Raw genomic sequence first — 23,464 nt, forward strand, 5'->3', positions numbered from 1 at the left:
AGACGAGCAGGGTAGGTGTCTGAAATGTCCAGACCACACCATCTGTTTTCAGAGCTAACAAGTTAACTTTGTAGTTATGCTTCTTAAATCGGATTCTAGGAACTTGCTAATATCTTTCCGTATCTTGTATGTGTAGTCGGAAACAAATTACAAGAGGTCAAACGCTATTCCAAACATCAAGGTAAAAAACATATTTTTTGGGAGCTTGCCAATGCCATAATAAACCATACAAGAAAAACAAGTTTATATCCTGGTGGTTGGAATGCCAACAAATGTTAATTGAAAATACAAATGCATTTCCCCACTTTCCAACCCGGGCTATAGCTCTGACTGGTGGTTCATAGACTGTTCTTATAGGCCCTACCATGGATTAAATTCAACGCTGCTAACATTTGCGTCTTGCAATCAGGGAAATTTTTGTACAATAAGGGGATGTAGAAAATAGCAGAAAAGGGAATAAGTTTCCATAATCATGGAGATCAAAATCTGGAGAGGTTGGTTTATTTTTCGGTCATTTTCAGGTTTATTGGTTAACTTTCTGCAGAATCAGTGAGAGCTAGCGCCAGCTCGAATTAAACCCATGGCTGCCCTTTTCCCCCTTTTTTTTGGCAACCATCAAAAGACACAAATACAATCCTTGAAATGTTTTAATAATAGCTTCCTTTAACACAAAACATTTAAACAATAAACATGAAATATTAAACATTAAAACTAGTTGACAAAAGTTCTTGCTCGGATTGATACATTTTTGAATCCCTCTCTCCAAAACCACATTCTTTCGAAGGGAGTGTTTGTTAGAAGTAAGTTTGTAGGTCATTCATTTTTTGAGTAATTTCCAAAGGTATATCTTGTTTCTTTAAGATTATTTTGTGAAAAAGGCCGTGTTTTTTCTGCTAATATCCGATATTTTGGGAAAACAAGTTTAATTGAAAATCTGTTGGTAATACTTATAGTCCTACATTCTAGCAACTTGTAGTAGTAGATGTGGAAACAGAAATATTGCTAAGTAATACTACATGGCAAATGCATCAATTAGAAAACTTGTTAATTATAGAGCTTATCAATTAAAAGGATGGTGCATCATTTTTTCAAGTCCCTTTTTTCCTCTCTTTTTTAACAATTAAATCTGTAAAATTCATTTAATAAATTATGCAAATAATGGTTATTATTCATAATGATTTGTTACATACACATAATATGTAAACTTCTTGGTTTGGATACTTGAATAAGAAAGACTTCAAGCACAATATTGTATAATTATAATATTTTAGGCAGTAGTATTTCTCCACAGATGTGGTACCTTACAAATGAATAACCAACAAGGGAACAAAAATCTTCGCTTCATAAACAAGTAGGCCTTTTCTGTAGAATAAAGGGGTAATGGCACCAGAGAAAATTTACTAATTTAACCAGTTCCATGCAATGAAAATTAACAAGTTTACAATCTCCCAAGAAATATTCAAGTATATTTGAATGCATTTCAATGTAAAAGTTTGAACAAAGTCAACATGTTTTCAATTTAAAGACAGTGGACACTATTGGTAATTGTCAGAGACTAGTCTTCTCACTTGGTATATCTCAACGTATGCATAAAATAACAAACCTGTTAAAATTTGAGCTCAATCGGTCATCGATGTTGCGAGATAACAATGAAAGAAAAAACACCCTTGTCACACTAGGTTGTGCGCTTTCGGATGCTTGATTTTGAGACCTCAAACTCTAAATCTGAAGTGAAAATTACTTCGTTCTCGAAAACTACTTCACTTTAGAGGGAGTAATTTCTCACAATGTTTTTACTATCAACCGCTCCCCATTACTCATTACCAAGTAACGTTTTGTGCTAATAATTATTTTGAGTAATTACCAATAGTGTCCACTACCTTTAACATAACTTGATTTCATGTTTCATTGAACATAAATTTCCATGACACTGCATAAGTGGATGTATTTTCCCATTTGCTCACTTATTGCAGGTTAGGAGCAAAGATCACACGTTACAATCTTTTCAAATCAAGATTGCAAAATCTTCAGAGGATGGTTTCATGCTTGTTTAAACGGATGATTGAAAACCAGAAATGTAAAAGCAACCATTAATTTGTGGTAAAAATAAACAGTCGGCAATGTTTTTTCTTCTACTTCTGTATGACTTAAATAGCAGGAATAACAGTAGAAAAACGTGAAAGATTCAAGCATTTGTTTGTCTGGCCCCAGAAGGGGCATCCCGTGATCATCTCCACAAATTACCTCAGGGGTTCGTGCATGTTCATTGTACGACTTCCTCAATGACAGAAAGCACCCTACTATGATCTAGGGTAGTGTCACCCTCGAAAAAACCACAGCCGAAAAACGAAGAGAAATTGCTCACAGTTGTGGTTGACAAACTTGCGAACTTTAACGTCCATATTTGAGTCTCTTTTTGTTGTCATTGGATAAAGAAACTGATGTGATGAGACCCAAGGAACGGGAGGTGACATTCCTGATCTGAAACTTCTCCCGCTGTTTTCCAAATTCAGAGGAGCTGAGCTGAATGCAAGAATTCTATTAAACCCAAACCAACAGTGATGCTAGAGAAGGAAATGTGAATGTTTCCTGCATACGTTCTGTGCACAATGATGAGTGAATTGGAGAGTATGCAGTATGTATGTAACCAAACCAGGACCAATAGTTTCATGTAGTGAACTTGTCTCGGTTCAAGATGCTACTCAGAATACTGAACACATTATTACACATTATTGTTAGTCTTTGAGAAAGACTCTGCTAGGGTTGAAACGTCAGGACAGGCCATTGACTATTGTTTTGCATTTATACCATAGGTCCTTATGGTTGGCAATGTAATTGTATTTTCTCATTACAACAAGGGATAACCGCAGTTATCTCAAAATATTAGAAGCGAACTGAATTATACTAATGACAAGCTCGCCTGTGGGCGACCGAGCGAGTGCCTTAATCTTAAGTGGTGCATAAGGCATGTATTCGGGTTCCCCAATTGTTTTCATTTCGGACAATCATACATAAATTCCCTGAGACAATAATTATCAAGGAAAAAAAGGACCTTATTTTGTTTTACTTTTTGATATCATATTGTATTAATATTTTAACGAAGACCAAATTAATATGTATAATTGGCATTATTTTTCAAAATTCACCAAGATAAAAAAATTCCATGACAAATTTTACAAAGTATTTTAAAAAAACAAATTGGGCAATTCAACTTTTCTATGAAATACTCCAGAAAATTCTGCGACCATTGACTACAATTTATAAATACCAATATCCTAACTGACAGGGACAATCGGTTTTCAGTTGCCAACATGTCATGCTGGGAGACCACAGGATAATTTTTTAGACTCACAAATTAAATTTGATTTCTTTCTCTTTCCTTTTCTTTTCTTTCTCTCCTTTAAAAAAAAAAGGTTGGACAAGTGCCATAAGTCAGAGATGCCAAGTCCAGAGGCCAGCTATGCGTGAGAATTTTCAAAGCTCAACCCCCCCTTCTTACTAATGATGTACCATCCCCATAACTGAAGTAAGACAAAACAACAGGAGTAACAATAATTTCCTTTTTGATTCCGCAGAAAAATGCTCATCACAAAATACAAACTACAGTTTAAATATTTTACATGATGAAACTACTAAAACAAGAACAGTATTTACAAACATAACATAACCGCCCAAGTGGGAATCATGCCCAGACTGGAATAGCTACATTATGACAGGTCATAATAAGTCTGCACAGTGAAATACTTCAATGGTGAACTGTTTTGACATGATATCTCATGCAGAGTCTGTGGCTAGACTCGCTCCCACTATGCACAGCAGCTTTTAGCGGACCGCTTTGGGACTGGCTGGGTTGCCTTCACGTTCATACTCTGTGAGGTCAAGGGTCAAGACCTTACTGATGGTACATTCTCCTTGCTGGAAAATGAGAGGAGGGAAAAAACAACACAGTCATTAATGTATGTAGAGAAGTAGAACAAATGGTCAAAGGACATTGTCAACATTCCAACCCACACATTATGAACATTCATGGCAAATTTAAAAAAATTTAAATACTTTTGATGATAAACGTGAAGGTTTTATATCAAGGCAGGATTCCAGGGTTTACTGCAAACACATTCAGGAATGACAAAATCTTGACAATAATTATTTGTCAGGTAAGGTTTCTATGGGGATATAATGATCATTTATTTTTGTTTATATGTGTTGCAGACTCTCTTTTAAAGGCACTGAACACTATTGGTAATTGTCAAAGACCAGTCTTCTCACTTGGTGTATCCCAACATAAGCATAAAATAACAAACCTGTGAAAATTTGGGCTAAATTGGTCATCGAAGATGCGAGAAAATTATGAAAGAAAAAACACCCTTGTTGAACAGATTTGTGTGCTTTCAGATAAGAATAAAAGACTTCTGGCTTAATCAAAATAAAACATCTCAACCTTAAAATCCCCTAAAGATTTGTCATAGTTTAACTTCTTGGCATAGTAATGAGGCCCAGGACCATTATTTGTAAACTATCAATAAAAACTTGTTTACAAAATATTTTTCCTGTGAAAAAAAAAGGTACTAAAGTCAACATATTTCTGAATAATTCTGAAACTATTTTGTTAGCTTCCAAACACAATACAAAGCACTTATAAATCAACTTTTCAATCTCATGGGAAATGCACAATACATTGTCGTAAATGTATACATCAGCATTCTGCTGAATAATAAGACCAGCTCATCCCTAAAGTCTAATATGTATATTGACCTTTGACATGTATATTGACCTTTGACATGACTTGGCCTCGAGATGGACCCTACAGTTATATACAAAGCATAAATCTTTTTAATGTGAATTCCTAGCTTGACATTGTAAATTGCATTGAAGTACAATAAACCACTGATGATCGATTTCTTTCATCCATCATGTTACAATGTCAGCACACTTGCACTTGTAGTGCTGTGGTGCCACACCAGGGCCCATGTTCTTGGCACTGCTTACCACCAAGTTCCACGCTTAAAGGAACACGTTGCCTGGGATCGGACGAGTTGGTCTATGAAAAGCGTTTGAAACCATTTGTTATGAAATGTATCTGGTTAGAAAGATGTTTTAAAAGTAGAATATAATGATCCACACAAGTATCACTCAAAATTGCACGGTTTTCATTTTACGTCGCGAACTAACACGGTCGGCCATTTATGGGAGTAAAATTTTTGACTCCCATTAATGGCCGACCGTGTTTGTCGACGAGGTAAAACGAAAACCACGCAATTTCAAGGCATATTTGTGTAGATCATTGTATTCTACTTTCACAACATCTTTCTAACCATACCGATTTTATAAGAAACGGTTACAGAACGCTTTTCAAAGACCAACTCGACCGATCCAAGGCAACGTGTTCCTATGGAGTCCCGTAAAAGGCATGATTCTATGGGACATAAACGCTGAATTTCGCGGTAGGAAAGCCAGGAAATTGGGCCCTATATCCAACTTTAAAAACAAGTTGGTTTTACACTCAACCAGTTGAGTACATTACAAATGTACTGTTCCTGCCTAAAGCTGAAATTTCCTACATGAACAGTTTGAAGAACTTGTAGCATGATTGTACATGTACACTGTATTCGGTGTCACCAACAGTATGTTGATGATGGAGACTTGTACAAATAGGGGAACATTCAAAATGGAATTTAACAATTACAGATAAGCACCTACATCCCATGTGACCTGTGACATCACACGTTTGTGAACGAACCACAGCGCCTGGAATTCTGGAACAATACATTTTAGCATTGTATTTTACAGAATTGCACAGTCTGGCTTTTATCAACTCTTGCTATGAAGAAAGGCAAAACATCTAAAAACTTGCTGAGCTGTTACTTCTTTAACTCTTAAATATGCACATATAGTAGGCCTTTGTAAACAAAGGTTGTCATGTACATTTTTATAATTTATTTAAATATTTCTGGGTGGGGATAAGAAACAGTCAGTTTGGGTGATTTACAGCAATTGCAGAAGTACAGACTCTAGAATTTATTTTCCTCAAGGACAGAGGTTACTTCCTTCGAGAAAAGAGCTATTCACTTAGAACTTGAGAACATTTCCAAAGGGAACAATGATGAAAACCAGAGTTATGGAGACTTGAGTTCTAGTCATGTGAATTTGTACCAAATGGACACACACCCAAATAACTATATAACCAATAAATAAATAGTCACAAGACTAATAAATGCTATCTACACAAGTTACGTAAAACAAGTCAACTCTCGAAACAATATTGGTACAAAAAACTGTCAATAAAAATAAAACAATAATCAGAGACATACAAAATATACACACCCGTCGTAGTGTATACTTTTAAAAAACATTTTATGAATATGTACATTTCTTAAGAGCTTCCCCTTACAACACACAAAACAGGCCTCTAAATAACCCACTGCACCACAGCAATTGCCCTGGCACCCACAGCAATTGCCCTGGCACCCACAGCAATTGCCCTGGCACCCACAGCAATTGCCCTGGCACCCACAGCAATTGCCCTGGCACCCACAGCAATTACCCTGGCACCCACAGCAATTGCCCTGGCACCCACAGCAATTGCCCTGGCACCCACAGCAATTGCTCTGGCACCCACAGCAATTGTCATGGTGCTCTGTGCCGTTGCTGGGCTGCCCTGTGCAAGATTCCTGTACATAATAGTTACTTTTTCCTCACAGAGGTGCCCCTTATCAGAGGGAAATTGGTGTGCCCCTTTAAGAGTGACAAGACCTGACAAAGTTTGATTCCCCCGCCCCCTGTTTTTTGTTTTCCTGTTCTTGTTTTGTGGCATTGGGTGAAAATTGAATCTAACGTAACTCCAATCTTCAGGGTTCTGCCCCGGTGGTCGGTGCCAGGATTACCAAACCTTCACTGGCAGAATTTTCTCTATTTCCAACAACCACCATTTTCAAAATTGTAATCTAAACTTGCAACTTCCTTCCAAAGGTTTTCAACAAAATGTATAATTGAATATTTACCAGTACAGAACTAGTATCCAAAGCCATATATAAATATCAAGTACTTCTTTAGTTTGAGTCTATTTTTATGAGTATTTTCGGAAAACATTTTTCGACCACTAAATAAATCTTGAGCAGAATCCTGTATCTTACCTCTGGGTATATTCCGATCAGGGCATCAGCGTGGTTGTAGAATTCCTCCTTCAGCGAGATGACGATACACTGGAAGTGACCCTCGGACTGCTCTCTGATGTACTCGGCTACTTTACCGATATTGGTGTTATCCAAAGCAGCGTCGATCTCATCCAGGACAAAGAATGGAGCTGGCTGGAAACTAGACAGTTCCAAGATTGAGGAAAACAAAAAATTACTCTCCATGACAATTTGAAAGGATTGTAGCCAATTGAGGAGGGGGGGGGGGGTAATAAATAATGAAAACTTATAAAGCGCAAAAATCCATAAAAAAATGCTCATGGTGCTAAAAAAGAAACAATAACATTAAATTAATATACAATAACATAAGCCTAAGTTGAGAAGAAATCTAGAACATGTGGTATAGAAATGCAATATTTAAGAAAACATCAAAAGGTAACACAAAATTACAAAGATCAAACCATCGACTCAAATGCCTGTTTGAAAAGATGTGTTTTAAGTTGTTTTTTAAATTGGGTGAAAGAATTAACAGATGATTTAACTAGTGCAGGCAATTTGTTCCATAGACATGGGGCAGCATGTGAGAAAGATCAGTCTCCCCATGAATGATTGGATATGGGCTCAAGAAGGAGGCTAGAAGATGTAAAACAAAACCATACATTTTTCATCTGTCACACATAAAAATAAACATATTTTGAAAACTCATATTTGATGAGACATTAAAGATAGAGCACACTGGGCAAAGTAAAGAAGAAAAAAAACCACCAGTTGATCGTCCTGTTTTTGTTTTCAAAAGAAGGAGAATGCAGCTTCAAAATAGAATGAGGGCGAGACCATCAACTGGTGTTTAGTTTACTTGGCCTTGGGTCAAAGTTATCAAAATAGATTAAATTTATTTCCCTTAGATCAGTCTCATGAAGTCCATTAACCTTTTGTGACAATTATATCATCACATAAAGTATGTATTTAATGTTTTAATGGGCATGTGTTAAAAAGACGTGCAATAATGTTTAATCTTCATGAAAAGTACACAAATACAGCAAATCAAACTATATAGTACACAAGTCAATAGAGGGCAGCATTTATGTGAAGCTTAGAAGTATTTAGGAAAACTGGCTCGAAAATAATAAACCTGAGGTTAGGATGTATCCTAAAGGAAACATGTTTAAAAAAATTAAAACACAAACGTATTTAACCAATTAAAGCATAATACAGAGAATACATTAAAAAGAATAGGGCATAAAAATACAGATAATAGACTATACTAACAAGAATAAAAAAACAAACAAAAAAAAACCAGTGACTACAATAAGGTAAGGGTAACTTGTTAGTGAAGAAAACATTGAAAAGATAAATATATAAACACACAAGTTATAAAAAATGAGCCCCTTTATTTTGACCAATGACTGTTCAAAAACTTAATTGCACTTTGTAAAAGAGAAGCCTTCAAGCAGCTTGATCTTGATAATGCCCTGTACATTTTCACAAACTGTAATTTGTGAAATGTAACTTTTTTGAAAAGGTTCCCACAATATTTGAAGTACTTTTTAAAAAGTCGATCAAAAAGGTCTTAAAATACTTTTTTTTTTCATATATTTTGCAAAAAACTCTACAAACAAAGAAGAAGGTCAAGACAGATTATCTTTTCTCACCTGTTGAGTGCAAAAAGAAGGGCCAGTGCAGCAACAGTCTTTTCCCCACCGGACAAGTTATCCATGGGTCTGAATCGTTTCCCAGGGGCTACACAGTTGTAGTTGATCCCGTCCATGTAAGGCTCTTCAGGGTTCTCTGGACCAAGGAATGCTTGGGCACTCTGGTTCCTCGACAGCGCCTGTAAACAAACAAATTCCGGACATTAAAGGCTGGGTCATACCAAACTAGTTTGCAAAACGTTTGAACGCGTCCTAAGAAAAAATGGTAAAACGGGTTTGGTCTGGCTAGAACATATAGCTCTTTTTTAAAACTTTTTTTTAAAACTTAAATTCTGGTAATGAGTTGGGTGTGTCTGTAAACGGGATGCACGTGCTTTGTCTGTGTGCACATGTACATCAAAATGGCACCTGACCACACCAAGTCTAGCACGGCCACAGTACGATCTAAGTACCGCACATCTGTTCGTAGTACGCACATCTGTTCGTAGTACGTAATACGTTGCCACTCCGTCTAATGCAGGACAGGATGCTCCTGGCATACAAGGTGGGGTTGCGCATATTGCTGCGGAGCACACAAGTGTCAAGACAGGGATTCGAACCCACACTCTGAGCTTGAGCCAGGTGCGTTTGACTGCTCGGCCACACCGAGCCAAAAGAAATAACAAATTCCATTGTCTAACTGACCTTATAGATTTCGTCGATTCTGGTGGATACGTGCTCAAAGCAGGAGTTGAACCTGTCAAACCTCTCCTTGCGGATCACTTCAAAGTTCTGCTTAGCTTTCTTGGCTCGTTTGCGAGCCGCCTCAAAGCTGTCTGTTGTCTCCTGGAATCGCTCCTTGACTCCATCAAGCCTTGTGGGAAATTAAAATTAGAATATTAATAAAAACTCCCTCTAAAAATGTTTACTTCAACGGTTGGTTTATGAATAAATTTAAAGGGATACAAATTATTAAAGGACTTGTTATTCTTTGCTAAACTATTTATTCACATTATAATCTAAAAAGCTGTTGGGACTTTTACAACTTCCTAAATTATCAGCTTTTATACAGTGAAAACACGCATAACAGTATAACGGCAGTACAGTTTGAGGACTTCTGACTGGCGCCACATAGAACGGCACATTAACAAACTTGACAAAACCCAAATGGAGGTCTAGAAGCCTGTCACCATCCATCAAAATTCTAGTGGTCAGCCATTAGACTCTTGGTGCTCAGGCTAGGCATGTTCAGTTTGGATGCCTTCCTTACTGAATCCAACAAAATCAGGCAAAGTCAGAACATGGACTTTGGATATTAGGGTGTTAAAGGCATTGGACACTATTGTTAAATTACTCAAAACAATTATTAGCTCAAAACCTTACTTGGTAATGAGTAATGGGGAGCTGTTAATAGTATAAAACATTGTGAGAAACGGCTCCCTTTTCGAGATAGAAGTAATTATCAACCAATTTGATTTTGAGACCTCAGAGTTAGATCTTGAGGTCTCAAAATCAAGCTTCTGAAAGCACCCAACTTCGTGTAACAATGGTGTTTTTTCTTTCATTATTATCTCTCAACTTCGACGACCAATTGAGCTCAAATTTTCACAGATTTGTTATTTTATGCATATGTAGAGATACACCAAGTGAGAAGACTGGTCTTTGGCAATTACCAATAGTGTCCAGTGTCTTAAAGGTTGACAGCCTAGTCAGTTTCGCTTGTGATGTAGTTAGGCCCATGTCACACAAGGCAATATACAGGCAACCAGTCACCAGTCCCAGGCAATCTCTAAGAAGAAAAGGCATTTACATTTGAACGTTCACATATTTTTCTTGGGGATCGTAAGAAACTGTCCAATAATTTACTCATGTGCTATCAAAGAGATCATGTAGCAGAGAGTGAAGTTGGTTGCCTCTAGGTTGCCTGTAAAAGTTGCCTCATGTCACAGGGCCCTTAGACCAATGAGATTAGGCAAAAGGTGATCTTACTTTTCCATGGCCTTCATGTTTGGAGCAGCAATCCTCTGCAGAGTCACCTGCATACTAGCGATGTTAGCCGACAACTTATCCCCTTGTTCCTTAATCTCTTCAGGGGTGTCACACTATGAAAAAACACGGGAAGAAACAATCGCATATTCAGACCTTACTTCAAAAAGATGCATAACAGGCAGTGTTGTAGCCACGGTCGGCTGTGCTGAGGGGCCTTTGCAGGACTTTGCCCAGCACTGTGAGCAAAGTACAATTTTTTGCGTGGCCCCATAACTCTAACTAGTTTGGAAACCTGTATAATTCAATTGATCCGCTCGTGGACTTCTAAACAAAATTGATTTATTGCCCATTACTAAAATTGGTTTAGCTTACAACCCCGATAACAGAAAATTTTAGTTCACTAAAAGTAAATTTAAACAGATAATGCAAAATCCTCTAAGCGCATAGAGAGAAGAATAAAATATTCAATGAGTGACAGATATAAAATACAAGTAATACGAGTTTTTAAACAGAGACTTAAAACAATGTAAATAACTAGCCACGCGAACATGCACAGGAAGACTATTCCAAAGAAAAGGAGCAGCATAAGAAAATCTTTGATCTTTGATCTTTAACCTTTAAAAAATGATCAATTGATCACTAAAACAAAATGGTGCATAAAAGGGTTAACAATTAGACCATGATGAACCAATGAAGTTAAAGATCTTACCTCCTTGAGGTCATGACCGAGGCGCTTGTAGTTGATGATAATATTAGCTTCCTTGGCGTAGATGGTGCGGGCACCCTGACTGCTCATACTGTCCATGCCGGTAATGCTTGTACTTTCCTCACCAGCCGTACTCTCATGCTGGCTGGATGACTGCAGAATCAAAACAAGTAGTTCATGATACGTTATCGATCAATCAAGTTATCAAGCAATCGTACAATAACCAAAGTGAAACATCTCACTGTAGTAACTGACAGAACTACCGAATTGTTCAACTTGTTATAAATTACAAATAAGTATAACAAACCAACTAATAAAAGCTACTTCAACTAAACACTGAATTATAAAAATCAGTTTGCAGTACCGACCATCAACAAAAAAACTACGCTGTCAAATTGTGCCTTTCAAAACATTTCAAGCAATCTTCAAAAAGAAGAAGAAAAAAAAGTGCACGTTAATCCAGATATCGCAGGTTCAGGCCTATTTTTATGTTTTTACCTCTCCCTCCTCTGTGATGTCATCCATAGTACCCCGTTTCATCGGTAACTTGATGTCCTCCATCTTGCATGTCTTGAGGAGGCTATGGCGATCCGCTCGTTTCTGCTCCAGCTTGGTCTCCATGGCTGTGATCTGCTTCTGAATTACTGCATTGAAATATCAATTGAAAAAACAAACATTAACTGCTGAGCACAAAGTTTGAATCTTGAGAAACAAAATAGGCTCTGTCACCTTGTGTGAACTCAATAAAACAAAATATTTGCATTCAAAAGAAAACATAAATTGAGCCCAAAACATAAGATATATTGATTTGAAGCTAGTAATTTCAAAAGAAGAACATTTCTGAGCACCCTGTATTTGCAGAATATTTATTTCATCACTTGTTCATATAATTCCCAAACCACATACCTGCAAGTTCTTTGTTGGCAGATGAGAGTTGTTTACGAATTTCCTCCACCTCTGTGTTTTTGTCATCAATCTCAGATTTCTTGGTAGTCTTAGAGAACTTCAGCTTCTGCATGGCCTCTGACTCTTCATCAATCACCTAAATTTATTACAATCAAAGTTGAACTGACTTAAAGGCACTGGACACTATTGGTAATTACTCAACGTAACTGTTAGCATTAAACCTTACTTTGTAACGAACAATGGAGAGCGGTTGAAAGTATAAAACGTTGTGAGAAGCGGCTCCCTCTGAAGTAATGTAATTTCTCAATCGAATATTAGAAAGACTTTAGGCCTGAAGCCTTTTATTAGGCATCTGAAAGCACACAAATTTGTGCAACAAGGGTGTTCTTTCTTCATTATTATCTTGCAATTATGTTGACCAATTGAGTCCAAAATTCAAAGATGTGTTATTTTATGCATTTGTTGGAATACACCAAGTGAGAACACTGGTCTTTGACAATTACCAAAGGTGTGTTTCAAGTGCATTTAAAGCAATCGCACAACATCGGTAAACAGTATTGTCAAAAGGCCCACACTTTGTGTATCACAACTTATATATAAAATAGCAAACCTGTGAAAATTTAGGCTCAATCGGTCATTGGAGTCGGGAGAAAATAACGGGAAAACCAACCCTGTTTTCGCACGTTTCGCCGTGTCATGACATGTGTTTAAAATAAATCTGTTATTCTCGATATCGAGAACTGATACTTGTTTGAATGTTTTCTCAAAAAGTAAAGCATTTCATGGAATAATATTTCAAGGGAAGTCTTTCACCATTACCATCTGTAAACCCGGTAAGTTATTTGTAAATCTGTGTACTTTTAATTTTTGCTCTGTTCAAAAAGTGTCCAATGGCTTTAAACATTCATCAGGACTCAAACTACTAAACAATCAATTAATAACTAATTGATTATAACTTTTCTCGTTACGGCCAAACTCAGAGAACTTTAGTACTGTCTCTTGAGAGCACTGTTGGTGGTTGGAATTTTAGCTGGTTACCAGTTTTTCTTGAAAAAGATTTTTCTTTGCTTAGCAAAATGTTATGGTTTTAGATTTCATGAAATTTTGCCGTTATAACAAACCTTCATGTGCTTGGCCTCTTCCTTTTTCAGCTTCTCCAGTTCTTTCTCATCGTGGGACACTTCCTTCGTCCACTTCTTGACATTTCCTAAAAACACGGAAAAAGAGAGTATTAAGTCAATCTCAATCTTCAAGTTTTATTTCAGCAATTCACTAAAACCAACAATAAAGCAAACAATTTACAATGATAAAACAAACAAGTTGTATAGGACAAATAGCACATCAAAGATATATTTAAAAATTACAGGGACTCCACAATCATAATTACCCTCTGTGTCTCTTGATCTCTCATACTCCAGCTGGTTACCCAGCCGTGATTTCTGATTCTCAAACTCCAGGCGTTTCTTGGCACGCTCCTGCTGGGCTCGCAGCTCCTTCTCCTCGTACTGCCGGATGTTCTCCACGCCGATGGAACCGCAGAAATCCGAGAACACTTCATCCTCGACGCGATTCATCTGGGTGCGCTTAGCGTCAAGGAGCTCAGCGCGCTCGGTGATCTGTTCCTCAATTGCTTCCATTCTTGGCTTGAAATGGAAAGGAAATGGTGGAAGTGATTGATTAAGTGGGATTTGCATCAGTTGTGTCTCAACTGCTTAAAGGGTTTGATACCTTTTGTAGATTAAGTTCAAATAGTGTAGTTTTCCCGTTTTCTTTGGAAGTGTCGTTGCCGAGCGGCTAAGAGCACCGAATTCAAACTCTGGTGTTTCTGATCAACAGAGTGTGGGTTCGAATCCCCAGCCGTGACACTCGTGTCCTGAAGCAAGACACTAAACCATTGCTTCATCCTTCGAATGGGTCGTAAAGCTGTTGGTCCCATGTGTTATGTTAGCATGTAAAAGAACCCAGTGCACTTATCGAAAAGAGAATGGGTTCGCCCTGGTGTTCCTGGCTGCGGCTGCTGTATGCACACCTGTATATACTCAGCGCCTTGAGTACCTACCTAGTTTAGTAGATAAGTGCGCTATATAAGACTTCGGTAATATTATTATTAAAAATTTAGAATAAACCTACCTCATAGCCTTCTAGTTCCTGCTGCAATTTCTGAATGGCTTTGTTGTTTGTTGATAAGATCTTCTTTTGCTGTGGATTTAGAATAATTATGAAACATTTGTAAACGTGGCATTATTTTGAGTACATTCCAAACTAGTATTCATAAGAAACCAACTCTCAAAGAAAATCAGGAATGGAATTTGACAAATTTTACAATTCCTGTAAAAAGGCTTGCAGTCTTGATTCCCCTTTATTAATATAGACTCTGAGCATCACCAAAAATAAAAAAAACTGCAAGACAATTTCTTTCACCCCTTTTTGACCGTTTCACTTCTTTCAAGAATTGGAAGGCTCAAGGAGATTTTGGAAACATCCTGAGCAAACCATCAAAACAACTGCAGGAAGTATAGAAACAAACCAGCAAAACAAAATAGTTATAGGCCTGTCATGACATTCAGTGTATAATATGGCTTCAACACATGGAAAATAAATGAAGGAGACAATAAGAATAAATCAGATGGCCATACACAAGATCCACAAATTACATACTATGATGATAAGGAAATGTGAGGAAGTTAAGGCAAGACAGTTGAAACGGATTGGCTATGTCTAAAGAAAACATGGTGTCCAGAAGGCAGAAGGAAAGTACGACGCCCTAAAACAACCTGGAGCGAACTGTAGAAAAAAAAAGAGGAGAGCTTTTTGATGGTGATCTTGGGGTGAATCCAAGCCTGAAGCTAGAGACTTGGTGCAGTGGAAAGGAAAAATGTCCTGAGAATGGATGATAGCTGCCACTGTATGACGGCATTAACATTGTGTTTACAAGGCAGGAAGAAAGTAGGATGCCCTAAAACAACCTAGAGACAACTTAAAAAAAAAAAGAGGAAGGCTTTTTGATGGTTATCTTGGGGTGAAGCCTAGCCCGAAGCCAGAGACCGGGTGCAATGGAGAGGAAACCTTGCAGCCTTATGGGCCCAAGAGGATAAGTAGGAACCTGAGGTATGTATTTTCTTGAATTTTAGGTCTTTGCCAGTGATATCTATATCATTGATTAAGTATTCGTGTTCGATCAAATGACTGTCTTGTCTGCTCTACTCTACTCAAGTGTCCTTTGTACTTACAGTATTATCTCTATCATTAATGGAGTATTTGAGTCTGGTCTCCAGACCATTCATCTGGGAGCGGATGTTATTGAGTTCAGACTCTTTTCGTTTCATCTTCTGCTGCTCCTTCAGCTCCTCAGTCAGCTCAGTCTTACGCGACTTGAGATTGTTGAGAGATTTCTCATCCCACCGACGAGCCTTGGCTTTCAAATCACTGGAGAAAATCAAAACATCTTTGGCAATAACTATAATGTGGTTAAAGAGGTCCCTCAGACGAGACTATCATGTAAAGGCACTGTACAACTTTGGTAATGTCAACGACCAGTATTCTCACTTGGTGTATCCCAACATATGCATAAAATCAATTGGTGATTGAAGTTGCAAGAGAATAGTGAAAGAAAATGATCTCTTTCTCAAAAATTACATTACTTCGGAGGAAGCCTTTCGCACAATGTTGTATATTATCAACAGCTCTCCATTGCTCATTACTAAGGAAGTTTTTATGCTATAATTTTGATTAATTACCAATAGTGTCCAACGCCTTTAAATGTAGTTAGTGAGGTCAAAATATCAAGAAACATCTGAGTAAACAAACATGTTTTTATAAATGTTTCTTATTTTAAAGCCTTCAAGAAAGACTCGAAACAGGGTCGAAATATCAGGCCATTAATTATTCTTCACATTAAATTTTTCTTGCAATTTTTTTTTAAACAGTTTTTACTGTAAATAAAACAGTGTCTTTTCTAGTGGAATCATTGAATCATTCAACCATTCGAAATGCAAACTTCCACTCACTTAACTCAAGAGGAAGTTGTCCTTACCTGGCACCACCAGAGATGACACCTGATTTCTGGAACATAGTTCCATCCAGGGCCACCGCCTTGTGACGCTCCGAGCCGCCAAACGCAATCTTCCTGGCGTCTTCTACCGTCTCGCAGACTAGAGCGTTACCGCATGCGTACTGCAAGGCTTTCTTAATGTTAGGCGGATCGTAACGAAGGATGTCAATCACGAGCTTAACACCACGAGGATCTCTGATCTCCCTGAAAACAGTAAAAACATCAACGTTTTCTTAAAATTTTACACTAAGAGTTAAGATCAGGGGAGAGAGACATTGCTGACAACAAAATTTGAAACTAGGACCTAAATTTAAAGAAGGTATGTAGAAATGGTGGCATTTAAATAATAATAACGAAGACTTATATATCGCGAAAGTCCGCCTAAAAGACGCTCAAGGCGCTTCACGACAGTGTTGGAAGAACAGGATTTCCCTTGAGTGTACAAAACAAAGGAATGCCCAGACAGTGACTGCAACACAGAAATGTGATACAAAAAGTGGGTTTTTCACTCCGCCTTTGTGGGTGTGTGGGTCGGAAGAGGCACACCCATAACTATACACATTCAAACCGAAAAATGGACAACAAAAGAGGACAACATGGTGCCTGGTGGGTGAGCGTTCCCAATTGGAGAGTGTGTACAAAACCAATGGGAGCTATTGAAAAAAAAGTTTAAGCAACACAAAAGAGGGACAATAGGAGGTTCCCGATTACAAGTGTTTAAACACTTGGAAGGGATAAGAATTAAACAACTTTTAGGGGAAAAAAACTGCCCATTGTATTACCTCAATCTGTCATTAGTTGGCCGGAACTCGATGAAGTCTAACGGCAGGAAGGTTTCTGGATCCGAACGTTGCTCCTTCATGTACTGGATGCAATCTCGAGCAGTCTTCTGCGAGTCAACAATGATGGCGTCCATGTTCTTGCCAAGGACCTTGGTGATCGCAATCTGGTATTTCTTGTTGGTTGGCTCACAAAGGTCGATCAGTCGGCCATACTGAAAGAAAAGGGGGAGATAAATAAACAACATGAGTGTGTTGACTAACACATATGCCCCCCCTGAGATTAATCTCATTCTTTAGTTGTGTTTGAATCCCCACGAAGAGTTTGTGAAGTGCCCTTATCAAACCCTGGTGTAGGGCAAAACCAAATCATATTCGTCCCTCTCACGAAATATCAAAAAAATACTGACTAAGAATGAAGACTCACCACTCCAGTGAAGAGTCTCTTGAGGTTATCAATCAGCTCTGCTTTCTTATGGCTGCGATTATTCTCATGTTTATCCACCTTTGCCTCTCCCAGCTGATCAACGATGTTCGTCAACTCAGTGTTGATGCTATTGATGCGTTCGTTAGCGCCCTCAACATCACCCTCCAGAGAGTCTCGGAGACGTTGTTGCTCCTTAACGGCCTGCTCGCTGGTTCTAAAATCAGAATCAGAAAAAAATGGGCTATAGCGAGATTTGAACCATCAACCTACAGATTAACGTGCCGGTGCTCTACCAAAAATGCAATCTAAGCCTTATGTTGACTATCTCCCCTTTTTTTCTCCCACACTGGGCCAAAAAGGGTGTGAACTTCGTGTGTGACATTTTTGACTCGCAAGGTGTGGCTCTTTCTCTTGTGGCATTTCAAAGGAAATTCAGGGTCAAAACAAATTTTTTAGAGCACGGGGGCGTGGTCAATGCAATCAAACATTCCTTCCGTAATGTACTGAATGGAGAAACCTCAGAAATTGCTCGCCCTTTTTTACCATTTAATTTTGAGACTTTGTTGAAGGACATAAAGGGCTCCACCAGTCTGTACAGTGTTTTCACCTCCAGCAAGTTTATTGTTAAATGGGAAGAAAAAATTTGCGTGATTTTTCCGATTCCTTAATGGCACATTTTCTGTGGTTTACCCTTTAACTGCACATGTGACACCAACTTACGTTGGTTCCAGTTTAGATTGGTGCATAGAATTCTGGGTGTAAACTCCTTTCTTTCTAAAATTGGTTGGAAGAATTCTAATCTGTGTACTTTTTGTAAAATGGAAGAAGAGACACTAGTCCACTTGTTTTGTAGTTGTAAGGTGTCTCTGTATTTTTGGCGTCAGATAAAACACTGGTTGACTAATACACTGAACATTGACATTAATTTTGACAACACGACCAAGCTGTTTGGTGTTCTTAATAAAAAATGGTCTGCTCCCAATTTAATTCTCATTCTTTGCCGTTTTCATATTTATCGGATGAAGATGAATAACAGAAAGCCCTCATTTGTTCTTATCAAAAAGGAAATAAATCATTATTTTGTAATGGAAAAAATGATCTTTGTTAAGAATAACAACTTGGATAAGTTCAATACCAAATGGGAGTCTTTTGTATTGCTATGTACCAACTAAATGCATAATCATCAACCTTCCTGTTTTTTTGCAATTTGCCATTTCTCTCTTAGTATCGTTCTATAAGTAGTTGACTCATACCTGATGTATTCATTCAGCTTTTCCAATCTCTTCTGGTTTTCCTCTCTATAAAAAAAAAGACATCATTTGAAAATCATTACACATGCTATACAATTTACATCTGCTCATTACATGGCTTCAAAATGGTGACCTTTATTGAAAAAAATACATTGGGGCTCACTGTACATACTGAAGAGGTGTAAACTACCAAATAACACAAACATGGGGAGAAGTTTAAAGATATATCTCACCTTTCATGTTCCTTTTGTCTGATCTTGGCCTGTAGCTCACTCTTACGATGTCTCTCATTCTCAAGACGATCCTGGTCAGATTTCTGGTCCCGATTCATCTTATCTAACTCTTGATGCAACTGAGATGCCCGGATTCCTGCCTCCTTCTTCAGACGGTGATATTCCTCCACCTAGAAACAGACCATTTCAAAGTGTATTAATATGTGTCTTGTGCCACTTATCTTGTCTTCAATCGTCTTTAAAATCAATCACTTTAGCTCCAATGAACTTCAGACAGTTTCTGAACATAGTTTATCCTTCTTAAAAACAAATATCAGCTTGTTTCATATGACATGTTTGATTTTAAGTGATAAAATTTTGCTTAACAAAAGAAATTTAAATAGCAAGTTTACATACTACATTATAAAAGTTCATATCTAGACAGGACTTTAACTTTGATCTCTTTATGTGAGGTCGAACCTTGTAGCCGTTTGCAGCTTCAATGGGCCATATTTTTGACCGCGTGAGGGCGCTCTCAATCACTTCCGGGGGTATATTCATTCATACGCAAAACAGTTTTTAAAGATTGGAACACATTATAACCGCAGACATCTAATCCATCACAGACAATAAAACTTTTAAAGGAGCCGTTATAATCCACCTCTAAAGCAAATTGAAACTACGGCGCAACAAAAGTGACAGAACGCCTATTAATTTGTGCAGGGCGAATCGCGTGTACCCCCGGAAGTGATCAAAATACTATTTATAGCGCCCTCGCGCGGTCAAAAATAAGGGGCATTGGCATTTCGATACAAGCTTGTGGCCACTGTGGTCTCAAGAGGGTTAAATCAATGGCCAGTGACTCAAACAGCTTTTGGTTACAGCCCTGAAAACGCAATCTATGTGTATCTCTGCATTAAAGAAACATTTACTAAACGTGGGGAGTACATGGCCCTGAACGGTAACATTCAAAAGAAAAAGTCACAGGAGAAATGATAAATTCAGAAATGCAAAACATTGAAATCTGCGGAAGTTTCACACGATCGTTTAAATGTTCCTCAAACAATTGAAGTTTGTAGGTTGACTAACCTGAGACTCTTCAAGTTCAAGATCCCTCCCTTGGCTCTGACTCTCCTCTTCGATCCTCTCCTCATACTCAAGACGTTTTGCCTCCACTGCCTCCAGCTCCTTCTCTAGTTCTCGTATCTCACCCATGTGACTCTCGTTGGCTTTCTTAGCACTCTTCAGCGACTTCCTGCGGGTGCATGTAAAGATGGCATTCATGATAACATAGAGTTTTAAAAAGTTCACCACTAACAGGCACGCAACTCTTCACTTAAAAATAACAAAAAACCTCACTAAACATGCATTTAGATTTTTCGTATGCAAATTTCTATTTTTATAACATGCGGAAAACTGCGCAGCGGCAGAAAATTTGCATGCCTGATCAAATATTTAACTTTATGACTTTATAAAATTATAAAAGTAAAACTTCCAAACTCTTAAAAGTTCATGCTCACTTTGCTGTTTCCAGTTTCTTGATCATGTGGGCCGTCTTCTCCTTAGCTTTGATGAACAATGGCTTCTTCTTGTTCAACTCCACTTCCTGTGAGAAAAATCAGAACGAAAAACTCTAAACAATTACCTGCAGGAATAAAGTAGCATAATAATAATAATAATAATAATAATAATAATAATAATAATAATAATAATAATAATAATAATAATAATAATAATAATAATAATAATAATAATAATAATAATAATAATAATAATAATAATAATAATAATAATAATAACCGTATTTATAACGCGCCTTTTGCCAAAGGATACAAAGCGCCAGGTATTATTACTGCAAGGAGTGGGGGCGATTTTTGAGATAATATAAGACCTAATCCTTAAGCACAATGTAATGGTTTACAAGGTGCTGTGGCGCAATATGCTGCCAATCCAGCCAGGAACACCGGGGCGAACCCCTTCTCTTTTCGACAAGTGCACTGGGTTCTTTTACATGCGTTTAAACACCACATGGGACCAACGGCTTTACGTCCCATCCGAAGGACGAAGCAATGGTTATGTGTCTTGCTTAAGGACACAGGTGTCACGGCTGGGGATTCAAACCCACACTCTGCTGATCAGAAACACCAGAGTTTGAATTCGGTGCTCTTAACCGCTCGGCCACGACACTTCCACATATCAGCTGGTACACGCAAACACGCAAACTGTGGGCTGATATGCACAAATTGCAGGCAAATGTGCACAATTTGCAATCTGAGTTGCACACAATCAACAAATAAAGAATTAATTTTTAAAAAAAAAGAAGACAAATATCCGGTTAAAAATTGATAAATCACATCCCTGATGTTATCACGAGAGTGCATTATCACTCAATTAATAATATTGACTTTTGGTTGTACCAATGCAACAAAAATCAGCAAAATACATTTTATTTGGTGAGAAAGACTTTGTAAAGTTGCTTTCGTACAACATTTCAAAAAACCTTGAAAAGCAGTGAATTTTTTATTTAAACTGCCAAAAAAAAAAACCGGCACTGAAAAGGTTAAGAAATGACAATAAGGAATCCTGACCTTCTCCCTGGTGTCCTTCTCGATGGATGCAAGCTCCCTCGTCAGCTGGCCTAATTCCTTCTTCTTGTCCTTGATCTTATCTTCAACCTTCTCTCTCCGCTGGGTGGATCGATGGAGTTCATCGTTGCGTCCTTTGAGCTCCTCACTGAAACGCTTGATGTCGTTCTGGTTGTGGAATAGTTTGAAGAGTTGATGCTCAAGCTGGAGGTCAAGCTGTAAGGAAGGAAATCAAGTATGAGGCAATCAGAGATTAATCCAGAATATATCATAATAAATAGCGCATTTTCCAAAGGTTCTTATACATTCTTATAGAGCGTATTTTACAATAACCATATCAATGTGCTTTACATTAGTGCCCTTGTTTTGGGGTCAATAACATCTCTCTCAGCTCCATGCGACCAATTTCACGAAACGCTAGGATTAATCCTATCTCAAGTTAGGACGAGTAAACTAGTCCTCACTAAGGATTAATCTTAAGGTTTACATGTTACAGTGCAAGGATGGGACTCGTCCTAAGTCCTAAGATTAATTTCCTAAGTTAGGAAGAGTTTGGTGAAATCAATGGCTGGCGAGTATACAACCTGGGCAAACGTAGCGCTCAAAAGGCTTTTTCATAAAAAATATCAACCTCTACCCTTGCAGATAACTAACTAGATCCCGGGTGAAAGAAGCAATTTTAGTAGAGGATTTTGCTTATGGACAACTATGTGTCATGATTGGCCTTCCAACCCACACTCCAATGACCTAAGCCAGGTTCATACTTCTTGCGATGCGACACAACTGGAAAAGGGGTGCGTGCCGATTATTGCATCACCAAAATTCATTTCGCATTCGCAGGAATATCTGCAGGAAGTATCTTTAACCACCAGAACATGAGTCCGATGCTCTAGACCGTTCTGCAATTTGTAAACTTGGATGGTGACACTAAATGTTATCGTAATATGATACATTATGACTTACAACATCTTCCTTGAGTTTCTGATAGCGTTCCATCTCCTCCTTTTCCAGTTTGGCCTCCTTGCGTTCAGCAGCGATGCCCTTCTTCTTGTGATAGTTAAACTGAGTGTCTTCTTCAGCCTTCAGCATCTCTGCCTTTCGTTTGTCGTACTCCGTCTTGAGCTCTCCAGAGCGGCTGATCTCCTCAAAGAGAGACGTACGCTCCTTGGGGTTTTTCATCGCAATGGACTCAACAGCACCCTTGGGACAAAGACAGAGACAACAAAACCAGTAAAAGAGATTTGTACAAGAATCAAGAAAACTATGTGATGGAAAGGGTAAACAAGGTGTTTCCAACAAGAGGACTAAAGTAGTCATTTCTGTATGGAAAAGGTTTGCGGCAGCACCATGTAATGACTATCTCTAATGAGTTAGGGTGGTCCTGAAAAGAACCAATTGGTTTCTTCAACTCGACATTTTTATCAGTATGCTCTGATCGTCTCTGATCAGCTTTCTCTAGAAGACTATCAGAGCATACTGATCGAAACGTCAAGTTGAAATCAAAGGTCCTTTTCAGAACTAACCCAACTCATTAGATATAGTCATTACATGGTGTTACCGCAAACCTTTTTGTATTTACCACCATGCAAAGTTTCAAATCCTACTTAGTCATTTCTGACTAAAAGATTCAAACAAAATATTACCATTCAGTGTGTACACAAAAATGCTCAGTGCAAATACTTTGCAATGATATCGTTCCCTGCAGTTTTACAGTTCTTTAATTTGCCTTGCATACATTTGTAGCATTGTTGTGTAGGTTTGGTTTGTGCAGTGTTGTAGCCACGGTGGGCGGTGCTGG

The 23,464-nt window shown here is 38.0% G+C and overlaps 1 protein-coding gene across 1 annotated transcript in view; it reads right to left on the reverse strand.

Annotated features, from left to right (window-relative positions):
• Positions 1-1,811: 1,811 nt before the first annotated feature.
• The window catches only part of LOC117307183 (structural maintenance of chromosomes protein 1A-like), a 29,969-nt gene continuing 8,316 nt past the window's right edge, over positions 1,812-23,464 (reverse strand). The window contains exons 4-24 of the mRNA XM_033791858.1: positions 22,630-22,866; positions 21,670-21,882; positions 20,602-20,687; positions 20,171-20,336; positions 19,103-19,272; positions 18,873-18,917; positions 17,620-17,833; positions 17,196-17,407; positions 16,396-16,617; positions 15,593-15,788; positions 14,493-14,561; positions 13,750-14,005; positions 13,484-13,569; positions 12,363-12,498; positions 11,955-12,100; positions 11,460-11,609; positions 10,751-10,863; positions 9,467-9,635; positions 8,783-8,961; positions 7,131-7,311; positions 1,812-3,915 (exon numbers count right to left, since the gene is read on the reverse strand). Of these exons, the coding sequence (XP_033647749.1) occupies positions 3,823-3,915; positions 7,131-7,311; positions 8,783-8,961; positions 9,467-9,635; positions 10,751-10,863; positions 11,460-11,609; positions 11,955-12,100; positions 12,363-12,498; positions 13,484-13,569; positions 13,750-14,005; positions 14,493-14,561; positions 15,593-15,788; positions 16,396-16,617; positions 17,196-17,407; positions 17,620-17,833; positions 18,873-18,917; positions 19,103-19,272; positions 20,171-20,336; positions 20,602-20,687; positions 21,670-21,882; positions 22,630-22,866 (3,339 nt within the window). The 3' untranslated portion in view covers positions 1,812-3,822. The remainder of the gene's footprint in view (positions 3,916-7,130; positions 7,312-8,782; positions 8,962-9,466; positions 9,636-10,750; positions 10,864-11,459; positions 11,610-11,954; positions 12,101-12,362; positions 12,499-13,483; positions 13,570-13,749; positions 14,006-14,492; positions 14,562-15,592; positions 15,789-16,395; positions 16,618-17,195; positions 17,408-17,619; positions 17,834-18,872; positions 18,918-19,102; positions 19,273-20,170; positions 20,337-20,601; positions 20,688-21,669; positions 21,883-22,629; positions 22,867-23,464) is intronic.

Source organism: Asterias rubens, chromosome 2 (assembly GCF_902459465.1).
Source record: "Asterias rubens chromosome 2, eAstRub1.3, whole genome shotgun sequence".
NCBI lineage: Eukaryota > Metazoa > Echinodermata > Asteroidea > Forcipulatida > Asteriidae > Asterias > Asterias rubens.